This window comes from Nymphaea colorata, chromosome 4 (assembly GCF_008831285.2).
Source record: "Nymphaea colorata isolate Beijing-Zhang1983 chromosome 4, ASM883128v2, whole genome shotgun sequence".
Classification (NCBI taxonomy): Eukaryota; Viridiplantae; Streptophyta; class Magnoliopsida; order Nymphaeales; family Nymphaeaceae; genus Nymphaea; species Nymphaea colorata.
Genome location: NC_045141.1, coordinates 18,505,735 through 18,531,771, shown reverse-complemented (window position 1 = coordinate 18,531,771; position 26,037 = coordinate 18,505,735). Strand labels below are relative to the sequence as shown.

General features: G+C 38.2%; 2 protein-coding genes, 1 long non-coding RNA gene and 1 other non-coding gene across 7 annotated transcripts; 2 read left to right on the top strand and 2 right to left on the bottom strand.

The window, feature by feature from the left end:
- Nucleotides 1-201: 201 nt before the first annotated feature.
- Nucleotides 202-2,956, bottom strand: LOC116252696 (UPF0496 protein 4-like). Of its 3 annotated transcripts, none has more exons than XM_031627137.2 (2): nt 2,804-2,956; nt 202-1,640 (listed from the first exon to the last, which is right to left on the bottom strand). In XM_031627137.2, exon 2 carries the CDS (start codon nt 1,630-1,632, stop codon nt 568-570), a length of 1,065 nt encoding a protein of 354 aa, XP_031482997.1. In that variant the 5' UTR covers nt 1,633-1,640; nt 2,804-2,956; the 3' UTR covers nt 202-567. The 3 variants fall into 3 exon arrangements, with proteins under 3 accessions (XP_031482997.1, XP_031482999.1, XP_031482998.1); XM_031627139.2 differs by lacking the exon at nt 2,804-2,956 and adding an exon at nt 2,643-2,783; XM_031627138.2 differs by lacking the exon at nt 2,804-2,956 and adding an exon at nt 2,562-2,773.
- Nucleotides 2,957-6,106: 3,150 nt separating this feature from the next.
- Nucleotides 6,107-6,183, bottom strand: LOC116253775 (small nucleolar RNA SNORD18). The gene has a single exon (XR_004172538.1). It is a non-coding gene; the product is annotated as a small nucleolar RNA SNORD18 (small nucleolar RNA).
- A 1,989-nt stretch (nt 6,184-8,172) lies between these two features.
- LOC116252316 (uncharacterized) lies at nt 8,173-12,835 on the top strand. 2 transcript variants are annotated; one of them, XR_004172138.2, is made up of 7 exons: nt 8,173-8,286; nt 8,402-8,709; nt 10,717-10,783; nt 11,458-11,498; nt 11,593-11,707; nt 11,818-12,020; nt 12,219-12,835. It is a non-coding gene; the product is annotated as an uncharacterized LOC116252316 (long non-coding RNA). The 2 variants fall into 2 exon arrangements; XR_007573113.1 differs by lacking the exon at nt 8,173-8,286 and having other exon boundaries at nt 8,323-8,709; nt 12,227-12,835.
- Nucleotides 12,836-15,294: 2,459 nt separating this feature from the next.
- LOC116252439 (catalase isozyme 1) lies at nt 15,295-20,256 on the top strand. The gene is made up of 8 exons (XM_031626698.2): nt 15,295-15,441; nt 15,648-15,744; nt 16,553-16,830; nt 18,402-19,178; nt 19,458-19,547; nt 19,636-19,703; nt 19,810-19,903; nt 19,993-20,256. The coding sequence occupies exons 1-8, from the start codon at nt 15,427-15,429 to the stop codon at nt 20,050-20,052; spliced, it is 1,479 nt and encodes a 492-aa protein (XP_031482558.1). The 5' UTR covers nt 15,295-15,426; the 3' UTR covers nt 20,053-20,256.
- Nucleotides 20,257-26,037: the final 5,781 nt, after the last annotated feature.

Here is a 26,037-nt window from a genome sequence, read left to right as displayed (position 1 = left end):
CAATGCAGCAGGATAAACTTTTGCGCTGGACAGCCATGACATTTTGGTGCCTGCAGGCTGCATACGACTCAAACAATTCATAGAACCTATTATTCTAGTATCAGATGCAATCAAGAGGCAATGGCCATTCTCTTCATGCCCAATAACAGATACCTGAAAAAACAACCGCCACCGAGATGCAAAGGCAGACACAGTGAAATCTTAGAGAAAGCAAAATCAGCGGCAACATGGATTTCTATTGACAAAGAAAAGACAATGTAAGACAGACGATACAAACAACTTCGCCCGACATCTGACAAACTCGGCATTGAACAATGATTACATAATACCATCGGCATTGAACAATGATTACATAATACCATGAATGATTAACTATAGGACCATATATACACACATCACCACAGGCACAAACACGCACACACACGTATACTAGACATGTTACAATCAAACAAGATTTCTACTCGTTTACTAGGATTACTATTCTTAAGTACTTCAAGTTCAAGCAAAGGGAAGATCAAGTAGGCGAGGATGCACAAAGCAGTATAGAAATCAATCATGCTACCGTCTTCACTTCGGCTGCTCACTTGAAACCCTTAAGTTGCAAAGCAGAGCATCACGGCCTTGCAAAACAACTTGGAAAAACCCATCGACTTGCTTTGAAAGAAGGTCTAGTCCTTGAGCAAAATTCTCTACCTTCTCCTTCAACTCCGTTACACAGTTCTTCAGCATTTCAGCATCTTCACTACTAAAAGCCTCTGACGCATTCTCAGTCAAGGCCAAAAGTTCTCTAGCACGGCCATCAACGGCCTCTACGTCCTTCAATACAGTCAATGAGCCCTCCCCAAACAACCTCCTGATTTCGCTATTGATGTCATTCTGGACATCCATAAAGGTTGATGACCACAAAAATTTCTCTGGCACCTGCAACTCCACTAATGCCTTTGCCGACCTTGAGAAAGCTGCTACAAAGACACCACAAACAAATATGGTCTGAACCTTCACACCGTACATAGCCCGCAACAATATCCTCCCCCTGGCAGATGTTTTGATCTTTGGGGCATAAAGCGTATTCACAAGCTCACGCAATATATCAAGACAATGCTCCAGTTTGGCACTCCTTGGCGTCACTGGATTTGATCCCTTTGGTCCAACTTGCTGCAGCCACTCTGAAATGGAATCACGAGCTCGAAACCGCTGATCGGATGGTGGGTGGCCATCAGAAACATTCAAAAGATGAATGGCATACTGAAGCAGAAGCTGCCCCTGATCAAGTCTGGAGACCTCAGAGCTCAGTGAGATGCAGACGTCCAGGAGTTTCAAGCTGTCGTTCAAATATGAATCCATCCAGCTCTCATCCCAATCACTGGAAGGAAATTGAAGATTTGTTATGAGCGATTTGACATCATTGTGCGTCTCAGACAGAGACTCTATTGCCTGAGTCATCCATGAAATATTGAGAACATCACTCCTGTTCTTCGGTTTGAGATTCTGCAGTCTCCTGTCCAACGATTCCTCAAAGTTCTGTAACAAAGTTCGAAACTTGGCAGGTGTGCGGAACCCACTTGGAAGGATCTTGCGCAAGTGACCGCCAAAATGGAAGAAAGGTTTCTGGCCATCGTGCAGTCGACTCATTTTTGAGACTGCAATTACAAGTGAGAAATTTCATTAAAAATTTAAAACTAGACAGAATCAGAGAGCCTTTGTGGTACTGCTATGTAAAACCTTCGAACTTTTTTATTCTGGTGTAATTGCTTCTACCCAAATAACCCCCTCTATGGAATAGGCCCAGAAAAAGTTTGCGCACTAATATGCAAAGTTGATGGAGGAGATGAGAACATGATGAACTGAAAAAGCAGAGAGGTAGCACAGAGGTCCAAACAAATTCAAGAGTACAAAAGACAGATATTTTTCTTGTTCTCCCTAGACAACATGTCGAAAGAGCAGAGACTAACAAAACGATTCAAGATTATCCAAGGGTAACAAATGACCCTTAAACTAATCCCACCACAAAGGATAACTACATTCTCATACGGTGCATATTGTTTAAGTTCTTTACACTTTTATCACTAGATCTGACAACTTTGAACACATGAACCAAGATCAGAAAGGCACTAGAAATAAAGGGGAAAAAATATTAACGCCACAAATGTATATAACTAAAATTCAAGAAAGAACACATAAGAAATGGCCGCCCGCAACCCAAAAAAAAAAAAAACTTTTCGGAACAGGGAATCAACACAAACATGGCGATACATGCAGTGACTATAAAGAGGCAACTAAAGTCAACAAGATGAGCAGCGCCGAGGAGGCCATGCAAAAGACGACTCGATCTTCTTTCATGTCCCCGAATTCAAGAAAATAATAGGAAAAGGAAACGCCTCCAAAGACAAAGAACCATAACAACTAAACAATTACGAACACAAAAGCAACGCCGCGTCCCAAGGTCAGAGCAACACAAGATCACGATACCAAATTGCCCGAGAAGAAGAATCCGAAATCCTTTCATCCATTCCCGAAGCCCCATGTGAGCCACTATTCTAACCAGGCAACGGAATTAATACCTTCCCATTCGCAACCAAAGAGGGAAAAGAAGCAGGAGCCTTAGCACGAGCCCCAGCCACCGCAACAAAAAGGGAACGCACCTTATGCCCGCCCGCAAAAGACGGGATTCCTCACGGAAACAGAGGCATTTGAAGATCAGAACGGACCAAAACAAACGCAGAAACATATTCAAGACAAATAGAATAAAAAGGAAAAACGAAGGAGGCGCGGTTGGAAAGGAAGAGGCAAGAGATCGGATTACCTTCGCTCTTACACCAAGCAATCTACTTCCCAAACACAGAACAGCACGCTTCCTCTTCCTCTCTCGCTTACACAGCCAGACACTTCAGAAAAGAAAAGACGCTGCGAGACTCCACCTGCGTCAGGGAAGAAGAAGAGGAAGGGGTAAAAGAGGAGCACGGATGGCCGTTCATCTGTTCGATGGGGCGGTGCCAGATGCTGCTCCTTGGATGTGGACGTTGGACTCTCTGGAAATGTCCAGCTTGTCGCTAAATTCCCCCTTTTGCCCTTTTACCTTTTCCTTCTTTTCTGTCTCGCGTTCACATTGCGCGGGATGGACGGAAGCTTCCGCTTCGCTGAGCGTACAAATCCGAGACGGCCTCAGACCGTCCATCTGGTCTACGTGCACGCATCCAACGGTGGAACAGGAGAAGCCGCCTGCCACCGCTGACCGAGACGACTACAATCGACTCGGACCAGAGGTTTTTTACATTACAAGTCCCCCTTTTAAGCATTTTTTGTGAATTAGACCTTCTTTTGACATTTCTAAAACCTAGGAACAAAATATCTTAATTGTATTTTGTAATTTTTTCATTAATTACATAAACTGTAAAAATCAATCATTAATTTTTTTTTGGTTAACCTAACCTTATAAATATGGTCTTAAGAGTGACTTGGTGAAAACACATGTTATATAACTTAGCCATTTTTTTGCATTAATAATGTTTTTTAATGATTGAAAAGATCAAAATTGTCAATTCTTTTACAAAAATAACTTTAATTAAAACATGATTTATATAAAATTAGTGCTTTTAAGTATATTAAAAAGTTCACATTTTCTTCAAAACAATCTTCAACACTTATTTAAGAGGTCCGATTTTTTTTTTTTATCCAAGTGGTTTAGTGTGTATATATGTGCAAAACCCATTAAAAATCATCTTTGTCATGTCATTGGTCTTTTCAAGATAAAAGACTATGGGGAAATTAAGGAGTAAAAAATAAAGTAGATTTTAGTTATCTTAATTTTCTTTCACCTTCTGTCTTGAAAAAATCAACATTCAAAGATATATATACATAACGAAGCGAGAGGAAGAGTAGGTCAGAACAGATTTTTCTCTTGAATTTTTCTCTTGAATGATTCCACAAATGGACCAATCAATTTTTTATGGGGCCCAAGAATTAAATAAAAGGCCTGTTAAAATTGAATAATATACCTAACCGCAGCTTTAGAACTTTCACCGGGTCAATCCCCTTAGCTATTGACTTTTACGTCATGTATTTGGTTGTTTTCCTTGTGAATGTTTTGTTTTTTTCATTCCATTTCACTTGTACTTATCTTCTATCTATTTATTTATCTTTTTTATAACTCTTTTCCAGACATCCACTATTATTACAACTCTACAAATATCGGGCTGGCCCGAGAAACTCGGGCTCAAGAGCTTGAACTTAGATTAAATTAGAAATATATATTTTAATATAAAATAATATATAAATATAATTAGTTGTAATGAAATATTCTAATTATATATAAAAATCAATAAAAATATATATTAAAAAAATTTTATTGAGTCGAACCAAGCTTAATCGGTACACCAGGGTCGGTTTGATAACTGATTGGGCTGGTTCAATGCCATTTTTTCTGGGCCCGACCCGATGCTTATCCTTAAATTCGAAATTTTAATAAGAGCTGAAATATGATTTTTCAAAAATTTTATGTAAACTAAAGTAAACTTTTTAAAATTTTACGTAGAATTTTTTTAAATTTGAGAGGGGCCATAACCCCTACGCCCTCAATGATCTTTTGATTTGTAATTTTGATATGACCTCACATACACACACACATAAGCACGCGCACATTGACCTTGCTTTTTTTTCTTCTCTCATTGGGCTGAAATTGGGGCCTGACCAGGTCAGCTCGCTCTCCTTGATCTGCTAGAAGGATTTATTTCTTAAACACGGAGAAGGTATTCAAGAAAACCTGTTAAATTTTCATGTTATTGCAGGAATTTGTTCATGCTTAAGCCTTTTATATAATCCGTGCATATTCAGGAAAAAATATTATAAAACATAGGTGGCTTTTGATGATATATATATATATATATATAGCTCAAATAAGATTCACCTTCATGCATATTCCATTATCAAATCCCCTCTTGAAAATCAACTAAGAAAATTCAAATCACGACTTGGAAAAATCGAGGTGTTTCTATTTGACAATAAGCCCAATTAGATGGGTTAACATTTATCCAAGGTAATGACTATAGAGGGTAAGCAACTTTGAACTATCTGCAGGGCTTACCATTTTCAAATATTCCTTTGTTTTTCCTCGTTATTTTTAAAATATCGCTTTTTTAACATGTAACTTCAGGAAATTTTCAAAACATTTATTCTTAGAGTAGCTTCAGGAAATCTTCAAAACATTTATTCTTAGACAGCCTTTCGTTTGTATCCTTGTCCGCCATTCACTTGTTAATGATGATTCAATGAAAGTTCGAACGTCTTTCTTCTTCGGATCGAATTGACAACCAAACTTTCGACAAATTAACACTGAATCCTTCCTGTACATTATTTGTTTAGTATAAAATTATGTACATTTGTTCCTAATTCTCAACTCAAGGTACACACATCTCCTGTCTCTGGGAATCCAAAAAATGTTGCAGTTCAAAAGATTTTTCATCTCTAACTATTTCAAATACAGAAGACATCATACTTTTAGGAACAAATAATGGCAGTTAGGCTGTGGGAACTAGAATATGAACGTTCATAAGACACCAGAGATTTTTCAAGAAGTGTCTTCAGACAGAGAAAGAGCCACTACTATTTTTGATAGGGCATAAAACACACATCAAGCAGAAACTCGTGAAATCCAGACGGAAAAACGTAGCAACCTAGAAGAAGAAGAAGCAATCTATCTCCTTCAGGGGAATGATATTTTTTCTCGCAGTGAACAGAAATATGTTTCATAAACACCAAACCCTTTTAGGCACAAAGTTTTCCTCGCAACGAGAAGAAAAGAAAGAATGAAATTGAAAGTGCATTGAATCTTCTCTCTCGGTTTGTCAGCAATGCCAATAGGCTTCGACTCATTGAGCCATTGGGATTTCGAGGATGGCACAAAATGTAGTAGAACCACCCGCTTTGATGAACCGCAAAAGAAGTAAATAAAAGCAGCCTAACAAAACAATGGAGAAATGATAGCAAAAGAAGTAGTAACGATCAAAGCAAAAAGAACCAAATAATGCAAATGCAGAGAAACGAAGATGGCGGAAGCGAGTTGTAACAAAAGAAAAGAAAGAAAAAGGAGAGTAAGTGAATGTCCGTTGGAGGAATCAGAGCTTGGTGAAGTAGTTTCAGTCAGGGTTGGATCAGAAACACGGACCAATAAAAAACTCATCATCTTCCTCCACGGATTCTTCAACGTTTCTTAAGTAAAGAGAGAGAGGATCGGAAGAGAGACGATGAAGACGCCATTAGATTACGTACGACACCATTCTCTCGTACGAGAGAGAGAGAGAGAGAGAGAGAGAGAGAGAGTGGACGAGGGAGAGGCCGCGAAGGTGAAAAGTGAAAACCCTAGCGGAGTGCGGCGAGCTTAAGAAGGAAGGCGGGAGAAATCAAACACCAAAATGCCCCTATGTGTTCGCGGGGATTAAGTCGAATGGGTATGGGTATGAGGTACCGGAACACGATAACTTTTAATATATATATATATTCAAGTAAAATAACACAAAAAATAAAAAAAATAATATTTTAATAAACAAGTGATATAAATAAAAATATTATGTGTTAACAAACGGTAACTCTACAAATAAAATGAAAATGAATCAAGGGGTGGTAGCACATTGGATGGCAACGTAGTTCGCTTTTTTTAAATACTCAGGTTCGAGTTTTAGAGTGGTCATTGTTACGTTCCAATGCGCTCTACATATAGCGTGTAAAAGGGCATGAAAAATGCTATGTGAAAACCTAAAGAGCGGGTACGGGGATGAGGGGCAGTGGAATAAACCATTCACCCTTAATAAAAAAGAAAAGAAAAAAAGCTAGAAAAAATTCAATCTAATCAAAATTAAGCAGTGTACCTATTTTGAGTACCGGTATGACAACACAAGTAAGTGGACCTTATTAAAGTATCCATGTAACTTAGTGGAAAAGTAAAACTTGAAGGTTGAATCAGTCTTTGGTTCAGTTTCCCCTAACTTGTGAGTTCAAAGCTGTGTTGGATTGTGATATTCTGACACCTGTCAGGCTTGCAGTTTAACAAAATAATGCTCATAGGAATTGAATTGATAACAAAACTTTCGGACCAACTAAACTATGTTTCTCATAACTAATTTGCTGCTTTTAGAGATTTAACTGAGGAACAACGGGTGTGACCCTCAATATGGTCATTGTCAAGTGCACATATTATCTTTTGTGTGACTTAAATACAAAACCTAGGATTTCGTAAGAAAATTTGAATCCGATCAGGATTTTTTTATGGGAATTTGATCCAAGAACAGTCATGCAGCTACTAATTACTTGGGAAGATTTGAATCTGGTTTTGTGTTTTATATTAGAATTCAAACACGATTCATAAGCCCTGCTATTCAATATCTCATTAACCAGATTGTTTGTTAGTCCTATCTACAAGACAAATCTAAGGTTTAACAAATGATGGATTTCAAATCCGTATTTGAAATATCTGATCCAGCCAGATAGGCTACAAATAAACTGCCCACTCGTTGGGATCCATGACTCCCAATATTACATGAATGTGTGCGTACACACACACATACATATGTGTTAGATCTAAAGAACATAAAATATGAGGTTTTAAGATCAAGAGGATTTCCATATACATCATAGCAGAGCTATCTTGTGAGCCATTGCCCATGTCAAACCTTGAAAGCTTTTATTGTAATGGAGCGACTTGGGTCAAGTGCCCACACCAATTCTCAACATGCATTCATCCCAGGACCAATGCTCCTTGGCCAAAATTTTATGGCTCCACCACTAATTATAAAGTTGCGTTTAGTAGCATCAAACACGATAATGAACTGATGGGCAGCAGCTGGTCATATGATAGATTCACTGAGTAATGAAAATAATGAAATTTGATGCTGTTGATGTGTAGATCAAATCATCAAATCATAAAAAGGAGAGTTACCTCGATCCACTGAAAGCAGACCTGATATCCTTTGAGAATAAGAATATGTTGAAGCTTCAACTCTCTCTTGTGAAAAAAAAAAAAATTATACCACGAGATCAGATGAATGCTTGAAGCGCAATTCGAAATAAGGTAAGATCTTGAAATTTAGAATAATCACAAATCCAATGTGATCAAACACAGTTGAAAAAACGACTACGGAGACCAAGCAAAGCGGTGTTTGATTATCTCATATTTGGTCTACACTCGGACTATGTCTTTTGCGGGTTTCGTGTCTGACGTTTGCAATTAATTCGATCGAATACTGTTTCAACATTGAAAGAATACATCAAATATCCTGTCTGACTTTCTATCTGCGAGTGAGTTAGATCAAAACCTCACTTTCGATCTGTGATTAATCCCATACATCATGTATGTTTTGATGTGAAGTAGACGGCAAAAATCTTCAATTGCTTTAAGAATGTGATTTGACAGGTGATCTAACATATTTCCTTGAAGCCGATGAGAACCGACCCAAGAGAGGACCGAGATGGCTTGAGGAGCTCATCTATGACCCAACAATGGCGGTAACGATTACGAGGGGCGCCAAAACGGAGCGTAACCCTGTGTTGGAGGGAAGCAAAGGGGGAGGAGGGCGACGAAGAAGATGAAGTAGAATTTGAAGGAGAAGAAGAGAAGATCGTGGAGGCAATGAGCAGCAAAGAGCCAAAGACTGTTAAAAGGCTTAAAGGAGTCTCCCCCCACGACTTCATTCCTGCTTTCTAGTTCCTCCTTTCGCTACGGTAATGTTTCTTCCTACTTTTTTTTTTTTTCTTTTACGAGTTTGCTTTTCGTATTTATAGCTTTATTCTGTTATGCTGAGAGGTAGTCAGTAGCTGGTTACTTTTTATGGTTAAAGTTCTCTCGTGCTATCCTTTGCCACTATTTATGCCCTCCTAGCATTCATCAGCTCGTGAATCAAGCAGCAACAGTTGTTTCTGTTTGTAGACTGAGTATATTTGACGCTGATATGGATGTGAATAAGTTTGTCTACTTCAAATGCTTTGTTGGATAAGTTAGGGGCATGATCAGGGCTCATCATACATTGTGTTGACCACGCTCTTTCTCCCTCTTTCTCAATTCCTTTGCCAAGTTACTATGGACTATAGTCTTTCGAAATTGGTATCGGCAATGGAATCAAAACTTCTTCCTAACTGGTGTTATTAATGGAGAATTTTTGTCTTTTCTTTGGAAACTGGTATTTGTACAAAATGGATATTACACATTTACACTATCTTGGGGAGTTGGTTTCTGCGGACAATAAAGTTTTCCAGATTATCTTTTCCTTTCCATGGAACAAACACATTTGGTTCTGTCATTTATTTTATAAGGAGAATTCATTTTCCTAATCAACAGCCAGTTTAATCTAATGAGGAAAAGGGTTTTTTGTTCTTCGTAAGGATGGAGTACGAAGCAGTTGAACAGAAGTGCACATTGATTCAGTAACTTTACTTGTAACCAGTTCATCGTAGACCAAACAAACAGAAGTTTTTAGTCACTCGGTCTATTTTTTTTTCTGCTTCAAAGATGTATCATTTTCTCCAAGATATCTTATCAGATGTTGTTGATCGGGTCATTAAGTGCTCCAATAGCGCTTTGACAGCTTGGTGTGCTATACAGTTATATATCTGGATTGCCCATGATGGTTTGTGAATTATGATTAACTTTGAACCTTTTTGGGTTTGGTGTGACAAATTCGGAAAGCTAGAAGGGTTTTAGTTTGATGGTGGCTACTCATAGCCTATAAAAAGGAGGTTGAAACTCGTTGAACACATGAATTTTGATATATTTATGCAAGTTCTTGATGTTCTCCTATCTTTTTCCTTTGCACACTCTTGGCCAACCGAGTGGTCGGAGATGCGTACTCGCATGTTTTGTAAGGACATTGTCTGCAGTTAAATTAATAAGTCATCTTTTATATTGGACCTTCACTGGAAAGCCTTGGTCAATGATGCCGGTACTGCTATCAAATTTAATCTATATCACTGGTTTATCTTCTGAATTAGTAGTGCAGACACTAAAATAATGATTCTCACTAAAATGATCCAATTCATATAAGTCTTCTATGGTATAACCCTTGCATTATAAGCAACAACAATGGTACATGTTTCTTGATGAGATGTAGATGCGTTTCCTTGATTTTCTCAGAAATTTGTTTCATTGACCTTGAAAGTTGAATCTTTCTATGGCACTCTGTTGGTGTATTGTGAATCTAAAATCTAGTCTTCGTTTTCTACAAAAGCTCTACATCGTGATGTCCTTTCTGACCCCATGACTGTATAGCTCACCTCTTGCTACCAACTTGCCACTGGTTAGTTCATCATCTAATCTCTCTCTGTATGTACGATAAGACCATGAAAGGTTCTTTCTTATAAGTAGTGATCCTTTGCTCGAAGCCTAACCTTATGAATCCACTAAAATTTCAATCTGAAACATTTTAGGACCTAGAAGTGTGGTGGGTGGTGCTAATTCCATGTTCTGTTTGCTGATGTTGTCCCCTGGTAACAATCAAATAACTTTAGATGATGTGCTTCTATTGATGGTGGAAGAATTTTTCAAGATTCCGCTGACACAGCCATCCATCTATTAACATTTAATAAATTTCTGCATTCCAAAGAAAGAGAAGTATGGAACTCTGTACTTACATTTTTGCAGATGGTGCTGCCCAGTGGAAGGCATCATCAAGATCATTACTTTCAAGGAACTTGCCTTCATATGATGCTGATTGGAACTTGCCTCCCTCCCTGCAGGTTTTCTTGACGCTAGATACTCTTGTGTTGGGCACTAGATGATGTTGGCAGGAGCTTTGCAAATGTGGTATTAACATGCTACTGTATCCATAATTCCTCACCTCAATTTTGTATTGCTGGTGACTTGCGTCAGCATCAATTGTTGGATAGTGGCCCTGAGCCCTATCTCTATATCTTGTAACTGCAAGAGGGCCCACTTGCAGTTACATGATTAAATAAGAAAACTGCCCATTAACTGAGAAAATTAATCTCTTTGGCCGTAACCGTCTGGCCAGGAAAATCAACCTTATACAGGGGTTCGGAATTGGTGGATTCCAGAAGAGTATGGTGGAAGAAGAATGGAGGCTGCCCACCACATTTATGCAGTGGTAGTGGCGCAATTGTTCATCAGAGTCTCCAGCAGTTGGAAAAGATGGACATAATTGAGATCATTGTTATAAATATCGTTTTCGGGTACAAAATGCGGATGTTTTTCTCGAGTATAATATAGATATTATAAAGTTGTTGTTTTGGAAAATCTCGTCAAATTTTAAAAAAGTTGAAAAATTAAAATAAAATGTGAAAAATGTGAAAATAAAAATATGGTAACTAAAAAATGTAAAAAACGTGAAAAATAAAGAAATGCAAAAAATGAAAGAAATACATTTTTTCTTGTTCTTTTCTGTTTTGGGCCGTTAAAAGACCATATTTTTGTTCTCATTTTTTTTGGCTGACTTGTTTTTGGCGTTTTTTTTCTATGAGATGGATCCATAATCTTCTATGGCACTAATCGCGGTGGCACAGTTGAGTAACCTTTGTACTTAGTTTCTAACTTTTTTTTACTGTTTATCTTTGTTCCAACCTTTTTACTGTTTATCTTGGTTAATGGTCGTTCAGGGGAAGGAATGTTGCGTCTCGTGTGCAGCGTGACCTTGATCAGGTTGCCAACCAGTGGCCAGATTGGATATATATATATATATATATATATATATATATGTATGTATTTATATAGGTGCGGCACTGTTGTTTTGTCCTCTAGCCACTTTTCAATAATTCAATTTTGTTAAGAGTTTTGTTTTATGTGACTGACTTTATCCAACTCGCTTAATGTGATTGCGATAGGAAGTTATTTTTTTAAGATGGTCTGATCGTCTATGCAAGTAGGGGGATTAAATCTGTGGGCGACTATGGAATTCAGGCATCCTAGAAGATAGTGGACAAGATTCGGATCCTCAAAACTCGTCTGGAGACAAATAAATATGTAAGGAGAAGAGCACTGGACAGTGGTGTTTCCCATTTCCAATTACTATTACCACGAAGTGGAGGTAAGATAATCTTCTTCCTTAATTGCTCTTAAAAGTTAAAACTATCTTCAACTCACAAGTTCTTGACAAGATTTCTATGGCACTTTGTCTTGCCACCCTTAAGGGAGAAATGAGTGTATCCTAGGGCCTTGTTTGTTTCATCAGGCAAGAAGCTCAAATTTTTTGTCATCTTCTTATTTTGATATTCGTTTCATTTAGTGGTGCAGAAGTTGAAATTTGCTTCCCAACTGGGCATTTTCCTGTCATCTTCTGCTAAATCAAATGAGCTCTATCGGTGGTCTTACATTATCTTTGCAAGTTTAGCAGTTGCTCAACAATGGGTTGTAAAACTTTGTTCCTGTAGCCTTTCCTGTGGTACTTGAACAATTCTTGTGTACTGTCTCCCTGTCCTTTGTTTGATGCACAAGCTGAGCATGGGAAGGCTCATGACCAGATTGTTTCAAATTAAAAGTCTCAAGCTACGTCAAATGGGTACAGGGTTAACCAAGGTGCAGGTACCAGAAGTTGGGTATTCTCTTTTCAACTGGCCAGTTTCCTGTCATTTTCTGCTGAATCAAATCAGCCCTGTAGGTGCTCTTACATTATCTTTGCATGTTTCACAGTTTGCTCAACAATGGGTAGTAAAAGATTTGTTCCTGTAGTCTGTGGAATGTGAACAATTCTTCTGCACTGTTTCACTTTTCCTTTTCTTTGGAAGGCTCATGACAAGATTGTGCCGATGCCAAGAGAGACGCATCTGTGTATTGAACTCCTGTCCTTCTTCAACTTAATTGTCTCAAGTCTGGCCTCCTGGCCATGTGGGATGCTGTCTTTGTCGATTGTCTCCTCATTTTCTGCACTGCTAGCAGCTTCTGAAGTAGTTGGCATGAAAGACACACACATCTTGGGGGCTTTTCTGAACATTCAAGAAGAATAAACGAATGGATGCAGGAATTGATTACTAAAAATCAACAACCATGCATTGCTGATCATTCTTTTTCTGGTTTTGTTTCTTTTGGTTACCAAAAAAAAGAAGAGAGACTCTCTCTCTTTCTGTCTCGCGCGCGCGCATGTGGCTGACGGTTGCTCTATCTGCCTGCTATGCACGTTAGCCACACTCCACGGAGACCCCGAAGTCTCGGTAATTGCTTGGTTGTGTAATTTGATTGTTGTTTTTTTTTTAAATGTAGAGCGTAAAAGGCCACTTGTAAGTAGGCGATTGATCCACGTTCAAAGCTGCTGCAAGTGGTGGCGAGAAAGTTTGAGAAAACCCCAAAACAGCGAACAAGAGGCCATGAAGCGATGACGATTCTGGCACACTCAAAAGCATATCATCCCTCGCAAAGAGGAAAAACAAAAAAAAAGGAAAAGAAAGAAAACTACTTCAGCATCGCAACAAAAAGATCCATGGCGATTGTTCAGATGCTGAAAAACCAATTTCCGTCCATTGTCAATTACATAAATGCCCTTTTCTCGGCCGTGTAGTAGGTGGCAGGGTGAAGTCAGAATTTTTTTTAAGGGGATGAAATTAAAGTTTTTAAATTTTAACACTCACCGAAATATCATTTTTCAAAATTTTGATATAAAACAAGTAAAATTACGTAAAATTTACATGTAAATTTTGATTTTTTTATTTTTTAGGTGGGGCTAGGGCCCATGTGAAGCCCCCTTGGCTCCGCCCCTAATTGTAGGTGTTTGCACAAATGTGTTTATGCACAACTCTCACTTCAAACACAAGTTTCTCGTTGGTCCTAATCTGCCACCGGTCTGGCCAATTATATCAACATAGGCTTTGCATCGTGACTAAGTTCTACCATTCTCAGGTTTGTGAATCTGCCCATAGGTAGTCAAATTTTGCTATGTTGCGAATAAAAACAACATATAATTATAAGGGTATGATCTTGGGGTTTTATGTCAAGGTGTTTCTCCTAAACAAACATTGAAAAAAAAAAACACAAATGCTTAATCAATTACAAAACCCTAAAAAAATGGTAACTTGGGAAGGGGTTCACCTCAAGGGCGGAGCCAGGAATTTTTTTGTCGTAGAGACTAAACTATAGTTTCAAATTATATATATTTATTAAACTATTTTTTTTATTTACATATAAATTTTTAAAATCTGAAGAGGGGGGCCAAGGGCCTGCCGGCCCCCCTGGTCTACCTAATCCTCAACTTGTCTCCTCCACAGAAAAACTAATGCTTAGCTTTCAGTAAAATAGAAAAAAGAAGGGACCATGTAGAGCGATGGTATGAGTGGAAGGTTCTCGTTTTTTGGAAGAAGCAGAAAAATGAAACCGTTTAAATGATAAGCAACAAAACACCTCTTCAAAAAGTCTTAGATGGTTGGTCCAATTTTAATAAACTCAACCATCTGAAACCTACTTGAGAGACTTCATACTTTCTTATTAGCATCATGAGACTGCATTTAGAATGAGTCCCCCACATGTTGAATTTGAGGGGCAATATAAGAGAACCAAGATGTTAATAAATGGAAGTTTGAGATGAATCACTTGACAATGTTGTGTGTGGATATGTTGACTATTTAATCATAGCCAAATTTGGTTTTAACACAAATTTGAGTCCAAGTTTGAATCCGATTTCACGAAGAAGAGATACCCTGAAAAGACCGAAACCCTTATTCCTGCCCTTAAGATCTAATACTGCTTATATTCAAATCATTAAAAGGTGGATTTGAATTGATCTATGTTATTTATGTAGGGTGAAACATCAAAAGTTTGGAGTTTAACATGCATGGGTATATATAGGTGGGTCTTATAAAGCCTGTTCTTCGAAAGCTTAAATTAGTGGTTGAACTTGGGTAGATCTAAATCTAGTTATATAGGACAACTTCAGAAAACCCAAGTCACTACCTCATGACCAATTAAAAATTTTTGTTAACTACATACGTAGTGCTTCATGCAAAAAAATGTCTGACTCTATCATTGAAGGCTACAATTAAAACGGAGGTTTTTCTCCAATGTAGTAGACAAATACTCATTAGAAACATAGAAAGAAAGATATGTTCCCTCCTCTCAAGAATTTTTGAGTTGAGGAAGGGCTGGATCTTGGCACAAGATTTTTTTTGCTTAAAATTTAAGTGTTTCTGATCCGAATCATTGGAGATCCGAAGGAAGACTTGCTAGATATGGAGCCTGTAGTTTGCTGCCTTGCTTAATTTCAGCTGCCGGAAAAACAGGGGAACGAACAAGACAAAGGAAAGGACTTGATTGTCGTTAATTAATAGTGGAAGGGTATTTGAGTAACTTGGGGGAAGAGATAATCTTGCCACGGCCTTGCTCTACCGGATTTAATAACCAGCACGAATCCGGGTGATGCATATATATCATCGTTCTCCTCCTTGCTTGTGCACTTGGTGCACTGCCGGTGGTCGGAGAAGACAGAGACGAAGGAAACAGAGAGGAGAGATATGGATCCCTACAAGGTACAATTGTTAACTAATTCGGTAATTCCCCTTTTGTTTTGAATTATTTGGTTAGATCTCTTTTATTTTTAGTGTTGCAATTCTTCCAATGGTTACCCTTTGGGTTTTGATTGGTTTTTCTTTCGTTACTTTTCCTATTCCAATCCACTTCAAGGATTTTCTTCAATTCGTGAGTTTTTGTTTACGCATGTTGTCTTATGATCCAGCACCGTCCTTCGAGTGCCTTCAACTCGTCATACTTCACTACCAACTCTGGTGCGCCAGTTTGGAACAACAACTCGTCCCTGACCATCGGACCGAGAGGTATCTGTAATTGTCTCTTTGATTTGTTTAGTCTCTCATTTCCGCATCGATGGCTATTGCGTCCTTCGTAATTTCTTGCTCGATTTACTAGTTTTTTTTGTGGGTTATATTCGATTTGTGGAGACAACCATTGCCTGGATTGGTGGTCTTTGATGGGTGTCCCTTGAAATGTCGTGGTTATTTATGAAGTCTTGGTGCTCGTTCATTCCAATACTCGGTTCCTATTTTTCCCCAGTTTCAATGGTTGACGTTGTAGGTTAGAAGGATCCAGCGACGAATGGTGAGTCTAGCTGGTGACTCTTATCCATGTATCTTAACGACTTTTTGCTTGAAACTGAAATCGCCTTTTTGGATGGAAGAAGATTGTGGAAAATTCCCAACTTGTTGGTGTTTTAATTCTTCCTGGCTGTTGGTGAGGTGATCATAGGTTCTATTCGTTTTAGCTTCTTTTCTTTGTCTAGTTGATGTTTATTTTGCGGGATTCTCATTTGTTGAAATTTTGCTATTGCTACTTCTTAAAATAATTTAGGATATGTTGCAAGAGCATGATTATGCTGTTCAGCTGTTCCTACCATTTTGATAATTCTAAGCTCTACATATCGTGCATATGCATTTCGTAACGTACTGAAACCGTGAAAATATTTGAAATTTAGGATCACTACATAACATTTTTGTCCTGCTGTTTACTAGCCTATCGATTGAGATTAGTGGATCATCCTCTTCCTTCTTCCATTATCTTAGTGACTTCTTTTAACATGCACTCATCTGTTGTCAGTTGTCTGATTACTTCTTTTAATATGTGCTGCAGGACCAATTCTCCTTGAGGATTATCACTTGGTTGAGAAACTTGCGAATTTTGATAGAGAGAGAATACCAGAGCGTGTTGTTCACGCTAGGGGTGCTAGTGCAAAAGGCTTCTTTGAGGTCACACATGATATCTCTCACCTCACATGTGCTGATTTCCTGCGGGCACCAGGAGTTCAAACTCCTGTCATAGTGAGGTTCTCAACTGTTATCCATGAACGTGGCAGCCCTGAGACTCTCAGAGACCCTCGTGGTTTTGCTGTGAAATTTTACACTAGGGAGGTATGCGTGTTTCCAGAGCCGATCTTCTGCAGTATGGGAAAACAATGTTTTAGAGAAATGCAAGGAGTCTATAATTGTTCACTTGCATTAGTGTTTTGAGCTTCTGGTGTCTTTAAATGTTTCTGATGTTTATATTCAGACTTCAGAGTTCTGTTTTTTTCTTTCTGAGGTCCTCTGGACCTTGTTGATGTAGTGAATTTCTTATTCCATGCGGCTCTCACATGGATACATGCAAACATAGGAAAAATCATACTGACAATAGCGCAAAGATCATTGCTTTGTTCATTTTCCTTTTCTTTGATAATAGCTGGCATTTGAACGCTCCTTGTGCATATGCTCTTCATTTTTAAAGGCTTCCTGATAATAAGTATTGTTGGTTGTTAGCTATCTTTGGAGGAGAAATTATGAAAGAATTGTTGGATGTCCAAATCAATTAGAGCATTATGTTGACACTTTCAAAGCACTACCTTAAATGACGAAAGGCCCCTCACGAGAACTTCATCACACAAGGCTGATAAAAAGAGTTTTCTTAGCTTGAAAGACAAAACTCAATTGGCACTTTCTTTCTATGCGAAAAAAAAATCGTTCTACATCTGATTGTTTTCAACTTCTCTCTAAATGTGCATGTATCACTAAGACTGTGAATGGAACGAGCTGGAAAAGGAAGAACCGCTATAAAGAAGCATAGATCTTTCACCTTGTTCATTTGCTCGCATATTCAATGCACTAGCAAAGTGTGTAAATATGCTTTTTGAGCATCCCTTTTTCACAGGGGAGCTGACACAAAAATTGACTAAATCCGTGGTCAAGTTCTGCAAAACCAGGTTGGAATGCTTAAGGAGGGGTAGACCCATTAGATTGTTGGTTCAGTTTGACCAGGGAATACTGTGTTAATCAATCGAATAAGCATTGGTTCCTGATTTGAGAGTTGCTATCAAAGAAGCAGCAGTTAGCTTTAATTGGACCGATGTTACTTTTGGGGTTAGCGCTGCAAATCTGGAAAGAATAAGGGCTGGGAAAGCCCTCTTTGCTCAAAGAAAGACTGTTGACTGTTAGTGTCTTCTTGTTTATTGCAGAAACACGATCCATGTGGTCTTTTTCTTTTGTTTTCCTGCAGTTACAGTTAGTGTTTGTAGGTTTCTTGTGCATATACTGCATAGTTGTTAAATGTTGCTCATGACCAGAATTGTTTCTTACATCCATATAATACAAATGTGAAGAGGCATCTTTGTATGCACTTGTTACAACTGATGGATGTGCATGAGTATCTATGATATTCTTAACTTTGGGTGCCAATACAAGTTCACACAAAATGCATAAACTTACAGACACACAAAAGAAAAAAGTTAGGAGGGCTTTGTCTTTTTTTTTTTTGTATATAATATATGAATTTTTCTCCCGTACCACCACATTGTGCAGAAAAAGGGTTTGGTGAGCCTTGTCTGGTTTTTTTTGTGTGATATGTAGTTTTTCTTTTGAATCGTATAGTATTTCTGAAGCTTTGGGAATGGAGTGTTTGCATCAAAATGATACTGCTTTCGCTGATGTGCCACATCATTTTCTTGTTTCAGGGTAATTTTGATATGGTTGGGAATAACTTCCCAGTTTTCTTCATTCGTGATGGAATCAAATTCCCTGACATGGTCCATTCTTTGAAACCCAATCCGAAATCCCATATCCAAGAAAATTGGCGGATACTTGATTTCTTTTCGCACCACCCTGAGAGCTTGCATATGTTCACTTTTCTGTTTGATGATGTTGGTATCCCAGCAGATTATCGTCATATGGATGGATCTGGTGTCAATACTTACACTTTGATTAACAAGGCAGGAAGGGAACAATATGTGAAATTCCACTGGAGACCTACATGTGGAGTGAAGTGCCTGTTGGATGAGGAGGCTGTGGTGGTTGGTGGTACCAATCACAGTCATGCTACTAAGGATCTTTATGATGCCATTGCAGCTGGAAATTACCCAGAATGGAAGCTTTTCATCCAGACTATCCCACCTGAGGATGTAGACAAATTTGATTTTGATCCATTGGATGTTACCAAGACATGGCCTGAGGACATCTTACCTCTTCAGCCAGTTGGGCGTTTAGTGTTGAACAGGAACATTGATAATTTCTTTACTGAGAATGAGCAACTTGCCTTTTGCCCTGGGATTGTGGTGCCAGGAGTGCATTATTCGGAAGACAAATTGCTCCAAACTAGAATTTTCTCATATTCAGATACTCAGAGGCATCGTCTTGGACCCAATTATCTGATGCTTCCAGCAAATGCACCAAAATGCTCACACCACAACAATCATTATGATGGATTTATGAATTTCATGCACAGGGATGAAGAGGTATGTCCATTTACCAATATCTGTTTTTTGAATGGGTCAAGTTAAACCTATTTGTGGCTTCAGTTGTCTATGGATTATTGTGTTGGCTTGAAGGTTCCATTTGCTGCTGCTGCAAGTCATATATGTCTGCATGAAGTGTTAATTCCAATTTTTAAAAGTTATAACAGCGTCCGAGTTTCTTAATGGCATTCAAAAATTAAGGGAGTCTTGGATGGAGTTCTAACTTCGATTTCTACTTAAACATGTCTATTCATCCACATTTAACTGATGCTTGGACAGGTGGATTACTTCCCATCAAGGTTTGACCCAGTGCGCCATGCTGAGAGATATCCTATTCCATCCTACAGTCACACTGGAAAACGTGAAAAGGTACTTACAGAGTTATTCTTCATGATGTTCAATCTTGGTTTTTCTTTGTTCATCCTTTTGAAGTTTGATTTTGTGAATTCCCAAATAGTGCGTGATTGAGAAGGAGAACAATTTCAAGCAGCCAGGGGAGAGATACCGGTCATTTGCACCAGATAGGTATGTGAGATCATTTGTATGTTTAAATCAGATAACACTATTTTCTTTCTCATTGTTACTTCTTTGTGGTGGATTAAACTTACCGTACCGTTTTATTTATGGATAGGCAAGAGAGATTTATCTGTAGGTGGGTTGATGCCTTGTCTGACCCACGGGTGACTCATGAAATCCGCAGCATTTGGTTGTCCTATTGGTCTCAGGTCAGCTTTAATTCTTGGACTTGAAGTCCGAACTAAAGTTTAAAAGTATCATAGCTGATGATATTCATGTCTTGTATTTCACTATGCAGTGTGACAAGTCCCTGGGTCAGAAGCTGGCAACTCGCCTTAACATCAAGCCAAACATGTGATTTCATTGAAAGAAAAGGTTTTACAATTATAGGGTTCAAACGAGAAGGATGTGTTGCTGAAGAAAGCCTGATGATAATATATGTTTGAGTGGACTTTGATGATACATATGTTTAATTGGTCCTCTGGTACGAGTCATCAGTATTTGTCGTCTGAGAAACTCTGGTATACAATTATATTTGTAATAAACTGCTACCATTTCTCTATCTGCTTGTGCGTGCACGCATATCTAAACAAAACATTACCATGGTGCATTTCTAGTGCTAAAATATTTATTGTCTTGTTTGCAAAACCGATTTTGTTTTCTAATGATCATTCTTTTAGCTACTACATGCGTTAACGGATTGATGCCAATCTATGCCTGCACTAACTGGCAATGGTGCAATTGTCGTCTGCAGCCTTAGTGGCACCAAAGGGTGCGGTTGGCTGCCACAATCAACTTGATTTACTGTTCGTGAGAGAAGAAAGAAAAGCAGTATGAACAGTGGGGGCTTTTACCCTACCAAAAGAAAGGGAAGATGCTGTCTTCATGTTACCTTTAGCCACTCTGGTTCCTAATCATGGTGCGCACCACGATCGATAATGGTAGGATGGCTACTGGCCGGAATCACCACCACGGGTGATAGGCATCTGGAGGGACTGGTTAGCTCGAAACCTCGAGTTCGTTGGCTTTGGAGATCAAATGCTGGATAAGAAATGGTTACCAAAGATACAAAGATCATTCTCAAGGATTTCTCGGCAACGGGAAAAATCTTGAGATACTTAACCTCCCTCCTCCCTCAGGTGTAGTTCCCTGAAAGAGCGTTATGGCAAAGAACAAAAAGGAAAACCACGGAAAGAATTTGTCCAATAGTAAAAAATGGTGCCTCCACACGTTGACGACACCGGAATCTCCCTCTATCGTGTGTATGAAGATCATATAAACTTCTTCATCATATTAACAAAGAGATCTACAGTTTCACCTTCAATTTGACAAGCCTAAATGTTCGTTGGGAATGGATGAACGAGTCGATCTGAAAGATAAGGATTTGAGATCCCTTTGAAATAGTGATTTGGTAAATGATTGGAGGATCCCAACTCTTATTACGCAACATAGAGGAACAGTACGTAGAGAAGTCATCCTTCCCACTTATGAAGACATTTTGATAAACTAGATGCATCATGTGACCATTGACTAACTTCTGTGACATGAAAGGATGACATATAAGTTTGGCAGCAATGCATTAGTCGACATGGAGCGTAGGCACATCCCCGAGGTACCGACACAACTTCGGATTGTGTGTCTTGTAGGCAGGGGCGGACCCAAAAATTTTTCATGAGGTGGGCCAAATTAAAGTTTTTAAATTTTGATTAGGGCCGAAATATCATTTTTCAAAATTTTTATATAAAACAAGTGAAATTTTTTAAAATTTACATGTAATTTTTTTTTAGGTGGGGCGAGGGCCCACCTTGGCTCTGCCCACCCTATATACATTTGGCAAAAAGATCTTGGTTACATCAATGGAATTAGTGAAATAGGTGGGAACATAGATAATCACTCTGAGGTTGCATTTGATTACTGCAGATCTCAGATCCACGTTTTGAACTCCAACCCTTATCCATCCTTCAAGCGGATTTCAAATCCATGATTTTCATGGTGCATCATGGATTTGAGATCCACGTTAAGGGTGTATGCTGAAACTCTGGTTTTCAGCTATCATGGATTTCAAATCCCTTCAGATCTGAGAACCATGGGGAATCAAACAAAACCACAGCCAAGCACTAACTTGGAATACTGGAAGCAGTCATGGATTTCTTTCCATGCGACCCAGAGCATTCTCATGTCAATAGGACCTGAAATTTGGGATGCGCAAAAAATTCGTTGGATCTTGGAGAACTAAATATCCTGGAGGTTGTGGGGAACAAATCTTATAGAGCCAACAAATGAAGAACATTCTGATCTGACCCATTTGAAACCCTAAATCTGATGGAGGTCAAAAAAAAAAAAAAGGAACATGCTAATGCTTGGCAATTAATGGATCCACTAGTTGCGAATGTCAATATAGCCAGTTCCTTAGCCAGATTACATGACTCAGAGCCCATAGATCTCCTATCAAATAAATCATTGAGACCAACTTCCTGAAAAATTGATTTGCAAAAACTTAAAAAAATTATGAAGACAAGTCCGGTTTCTTGATCGTTTTATACCTTCAAAAGGGCCGAAATTTCCTCAGTACATTTGGAAAATGTCATGTTTTAAGAATAAAATCTCAACTTCAAGGTAGAGATGAGAGGTTCCACCAAAAAAAAAAAAAAGTACGATAACATCTAAAAGCTTGATGATATTGCACTTTGTCAAAATTATGGCTACACAGATGCAATTTTCCGTGGTTCAAAGCTTGTGATCCGCTCCTAAATCAGATTATTAAGAATGCCCATCAAGTCCCAACACCGCTCAGGACACTGCATCTATTGGTCCTACACCATAAGGATCACATGTATAGTTGATATTGTGAAAAAATGGAAAAACTTAGTTCTACTTTCTTGGCAGTAATGGCACACTTTCTGGACAACTACATGGTTTCTTTTAGCCACACACACACACACACACAGAGAGAGAGAGAGAGAGAGAGAGAGAGAGAGAGAGAGAGAGAGAGAGAGAGAGAGAGAGAGAGAGAGAGAGAGAAGAAGAAGAAGAAGAAGAAGAAGAAGAAGAAGAAAAAGAAAAAGAAAAAGAAGAGAGGGGAGAACAAGATTGGGTCTACTTGACCTCATAATGACACCCCTAATCTTTAGATCAACACTACTATTCATACTATGATTATAGCACTTTTCAAGAATCGAACTGAGGATGATTCTTTGAAGTTTTCATTGTCAGACGACTGATATAATGTTCTTAAACTGACTGTTTGCGATCAATCGAACTCCAGCATTTAGCGTTGTATTCTTTAAAACATGACTGGAAGAGGAGAAAGCGAACACAATAGAACACTAGAACAGAGAAAAAGAATTTACCTCTGCCGTTGGCCAGCCAGTTCTCGAGATGCCGTCACAGGAATTTCTGAAGCAAAAAGGCTCTGGATCGAGTACCTGGACCACTGCACCCTCATGCCAACAAATTAATACAGTTCTGAAATTTGAAGATGGAAGAAGATACTCATACATCTCTCTCACTCTCTCACACATGCACCAATTTCTCTTTGTACGTATGAGAAATTCTCCTCCACACCTGCTCAAAAGACAGAGAGTTAAAAGCTACTACCACTGTTCTGGATGAACCACCTCTGGCAACTAATGAAGAAAAAATGCTACTGAACTCTATCTATGTGCGTCCCCCAACAAACCTGATACGATTACCTGTATTTGCAAGCATTTGGTGAAGAAAAGGACGCAAGACCACAGGTTGTATGGTTCCAGCGCAGAAGCATCAGACGGTCAGTAACTAAGCAGCCTGTTTCGACCTGAAAAAAACTTTCCGATCAAGTTCGTCGGTAGAAAATTAAACAAAATTTCGCAGAGGAAGTAAGATTCATTGAAGAAATATGAGTTCGAAATTGAATGTCACTGTGCTGATTGCTTTTCTGTTCTCTGTGACGCCTTCCTGCGATACGTTCATTTGGTGGGTTAACGCACCGGAAGGCATCTCCTCCTCATCCTACCAGAGAGCAAGAAGTTGAAGCTCGAATCGAGAGGAGCAGACTTTTTATTTTGATTTGCTGGTTTCGCTAGAATGCAGCAGGTTATATGTTCGGCTTTCTCTGCTCGGTGGTTTGAAATGACTAAATTACCCTCAATAATTAAAAAACCCAGCAAGGACAAAAATGGAAATGAGTTTTTTAAGAGACTAAAATACCCCTCACTCTGTGATGTGTAAAGAGTCCAAATTCTTGGCTATTGGGTAGATGAATATGAAGATTTTACTATTTGGTTGCGGTGTTTTTGTTATGTTTCAACTTATTTTTTTTTACAATATAGAGAAATAGAGAGATCCAAATACTTAGATATGTATTATTTTTCTGGTTAAAGATAATTTAAACCACCTAAAAAACTATTTAAATTTTCACAATAAAAAAGAAATTTCAATTATTTCTGCCTGCATACGTCGATTTCTTGTTGGCATACGATAACTATTAGTAGCACTGGTTAGATAAAAATGGAAAAAATAATAAAAAAACTTGATTAATAATTTATGAAGTGCCACACATAAAGCGATATATAAAAAAGTTAAAGTACAACGTTTAGCTATCTTAGTAGTCTCATTTCTAGATCTACCAACATGCTCATCTCATCTTGATGAACAAGTTGGAAACTAATGAATCAAACATGAAGAAAGATTGTGTTTATTATACAGACTTAAGCCTCGCTAGTTGAGTAAGACATTAACGAGCTACTTTGTCTTGTGCTTGTGCATGCACATGTTGGTTGTCTGTTTTCACCACATGATGCCCACTTATATATGCCTTCTGTTTGTTAACTTTAATTAATTTATTTTTTATGTACTTTTCTTCAGAAACTTATGCTAACTAATACGAACATACGAGGAGAATACTTAATTTTAATAAGCACATGCTCACACATACAAAATATACTAGTTTAATACTTGTTGGCTTAAAATAGGCAATTAAGGCATTAAAAAAATATTCACGTGATTTTTATGTACTATGGTCACCAATAATGTGGGTATATCTGCATTTTCGTAGACATGAGATTATTTTTCAATGTGCAAAGATACATGATTTAGATGAGATGTATATCTCCTTCTACTACAGAGACATAATGCCCATTTGGCTGATGCTAAAACCAAGTTTGCAACTTGTTTGGATGCTAAAATTAAAAGTTTTTAATTTAATGGCGGATGATGTAGACACTTCATCCGCCATGCCTTTTGGGCACTTGTATGTTTCTCCCAGGTTCATGAACAAATTCAAATTTTTAAAATGGCCATTCAGATTTTTTCGGGATCCAGTTTCCCCATATGCCCATAACATATAATTTATAGTTGATAACTGAGTCGCGATGCACCAATATTCATCGTGGGGAGGATATTTCAAAGAGCTCAAAGGCTTATCTTTTTCCTTTTGCCGTGGAGTCCAGGACTTCTTCAAGATTTGGGTAGGAAGCAGTACATTCGTCAACTAAAGTGTCACATATTTACTATTTACAGCCCAAAAAAATAGCTTGTATGAGAATCAAACTGATTGGTAGTCACCGAAGCTGGTTATGTGTTGCCCTTACGCATGCACATGATTGTGCACCGAATAACATGCCGTCATTAGAGTAAAAAAGAAGAACTTTTAAAATGACAAAAAATATTAAAAAACTAAAATATACATATCTTTATAAAAAAATTGTACCCCACTAATTATGTGCATATAATTCAATCTGAATTTTCATTAGCCCACCAATTCGATTAGCTATGTTATGTCCCTCGAAGTCATAAATACATATTAAAAGAAGGTAGAAACCAAATGCAGTGGCATATTAACATTCCAATCATTCTTGCAAAAAGAAGGAACATGAAAAGGAAATCAAAATGTTTGAAGATTTCATCCAGGCTTTCTTCCCATGCATTTTGTCATGCATTGCGTTTGTTAACCCTTTTACTTTTTTTCATAGGATTGGCCGCATTTTGCCAATTCTTGCTTTTGGAACTACGAGTACTTAGAGCGGATTTAAGTGATGGGCAATGTCACGTCTCAAGGAGATTAGACAGGTTGTTGGCTCAAAGAAGAACCGTTCAAATCAAATCTAAAAGATCGAAAAGAACTCCAAAATAAGGTCATGAGTCATTTCATGTTGATAAAGGATAAGCACTAGTTATTTAATGGAGAAAAGTTTCTTTTCATTGATTAAATTGGTATCCCATTTAATACATATTTCCAAAACCCTAACCGTGCTTCATACTTAAATTCGTCTAAAATCTTCCAAGAACATGAATGCTTGGGACCTCACACATTCAATCAATGCTAGGGACCAAATGACCAAAATGTCTCTGAACCAAACCAAGA

Excerpts from the sequence above, each read along its gene's own strand:
- LOC116252439 (XM_031626698.2), top strand. Across the intron at positions 16,831-18,401 it reads TGAAATTTTACACTAGGGAG|GGTAATTTTGATATGGTTGG; the intron begins GTATGCGTGTTT and ends TTCTTGTTTCAG. Across the intron at positions 19,904-19,992 it reads GGTTGTCCTATTGGTCTCAG|TGTGACAAGTCCCTGGGTCA; the intron begins GTCAGCTTTAAT and ends TTCACTATGCAG.
- LOC116252696 (XM_031627137.2), bottom strand. The coding sequence starts at position 1,632 with ATGAGTCGACTGCACGATGGCCAGAAACCTTTCTTCCATTTTGGCGGT.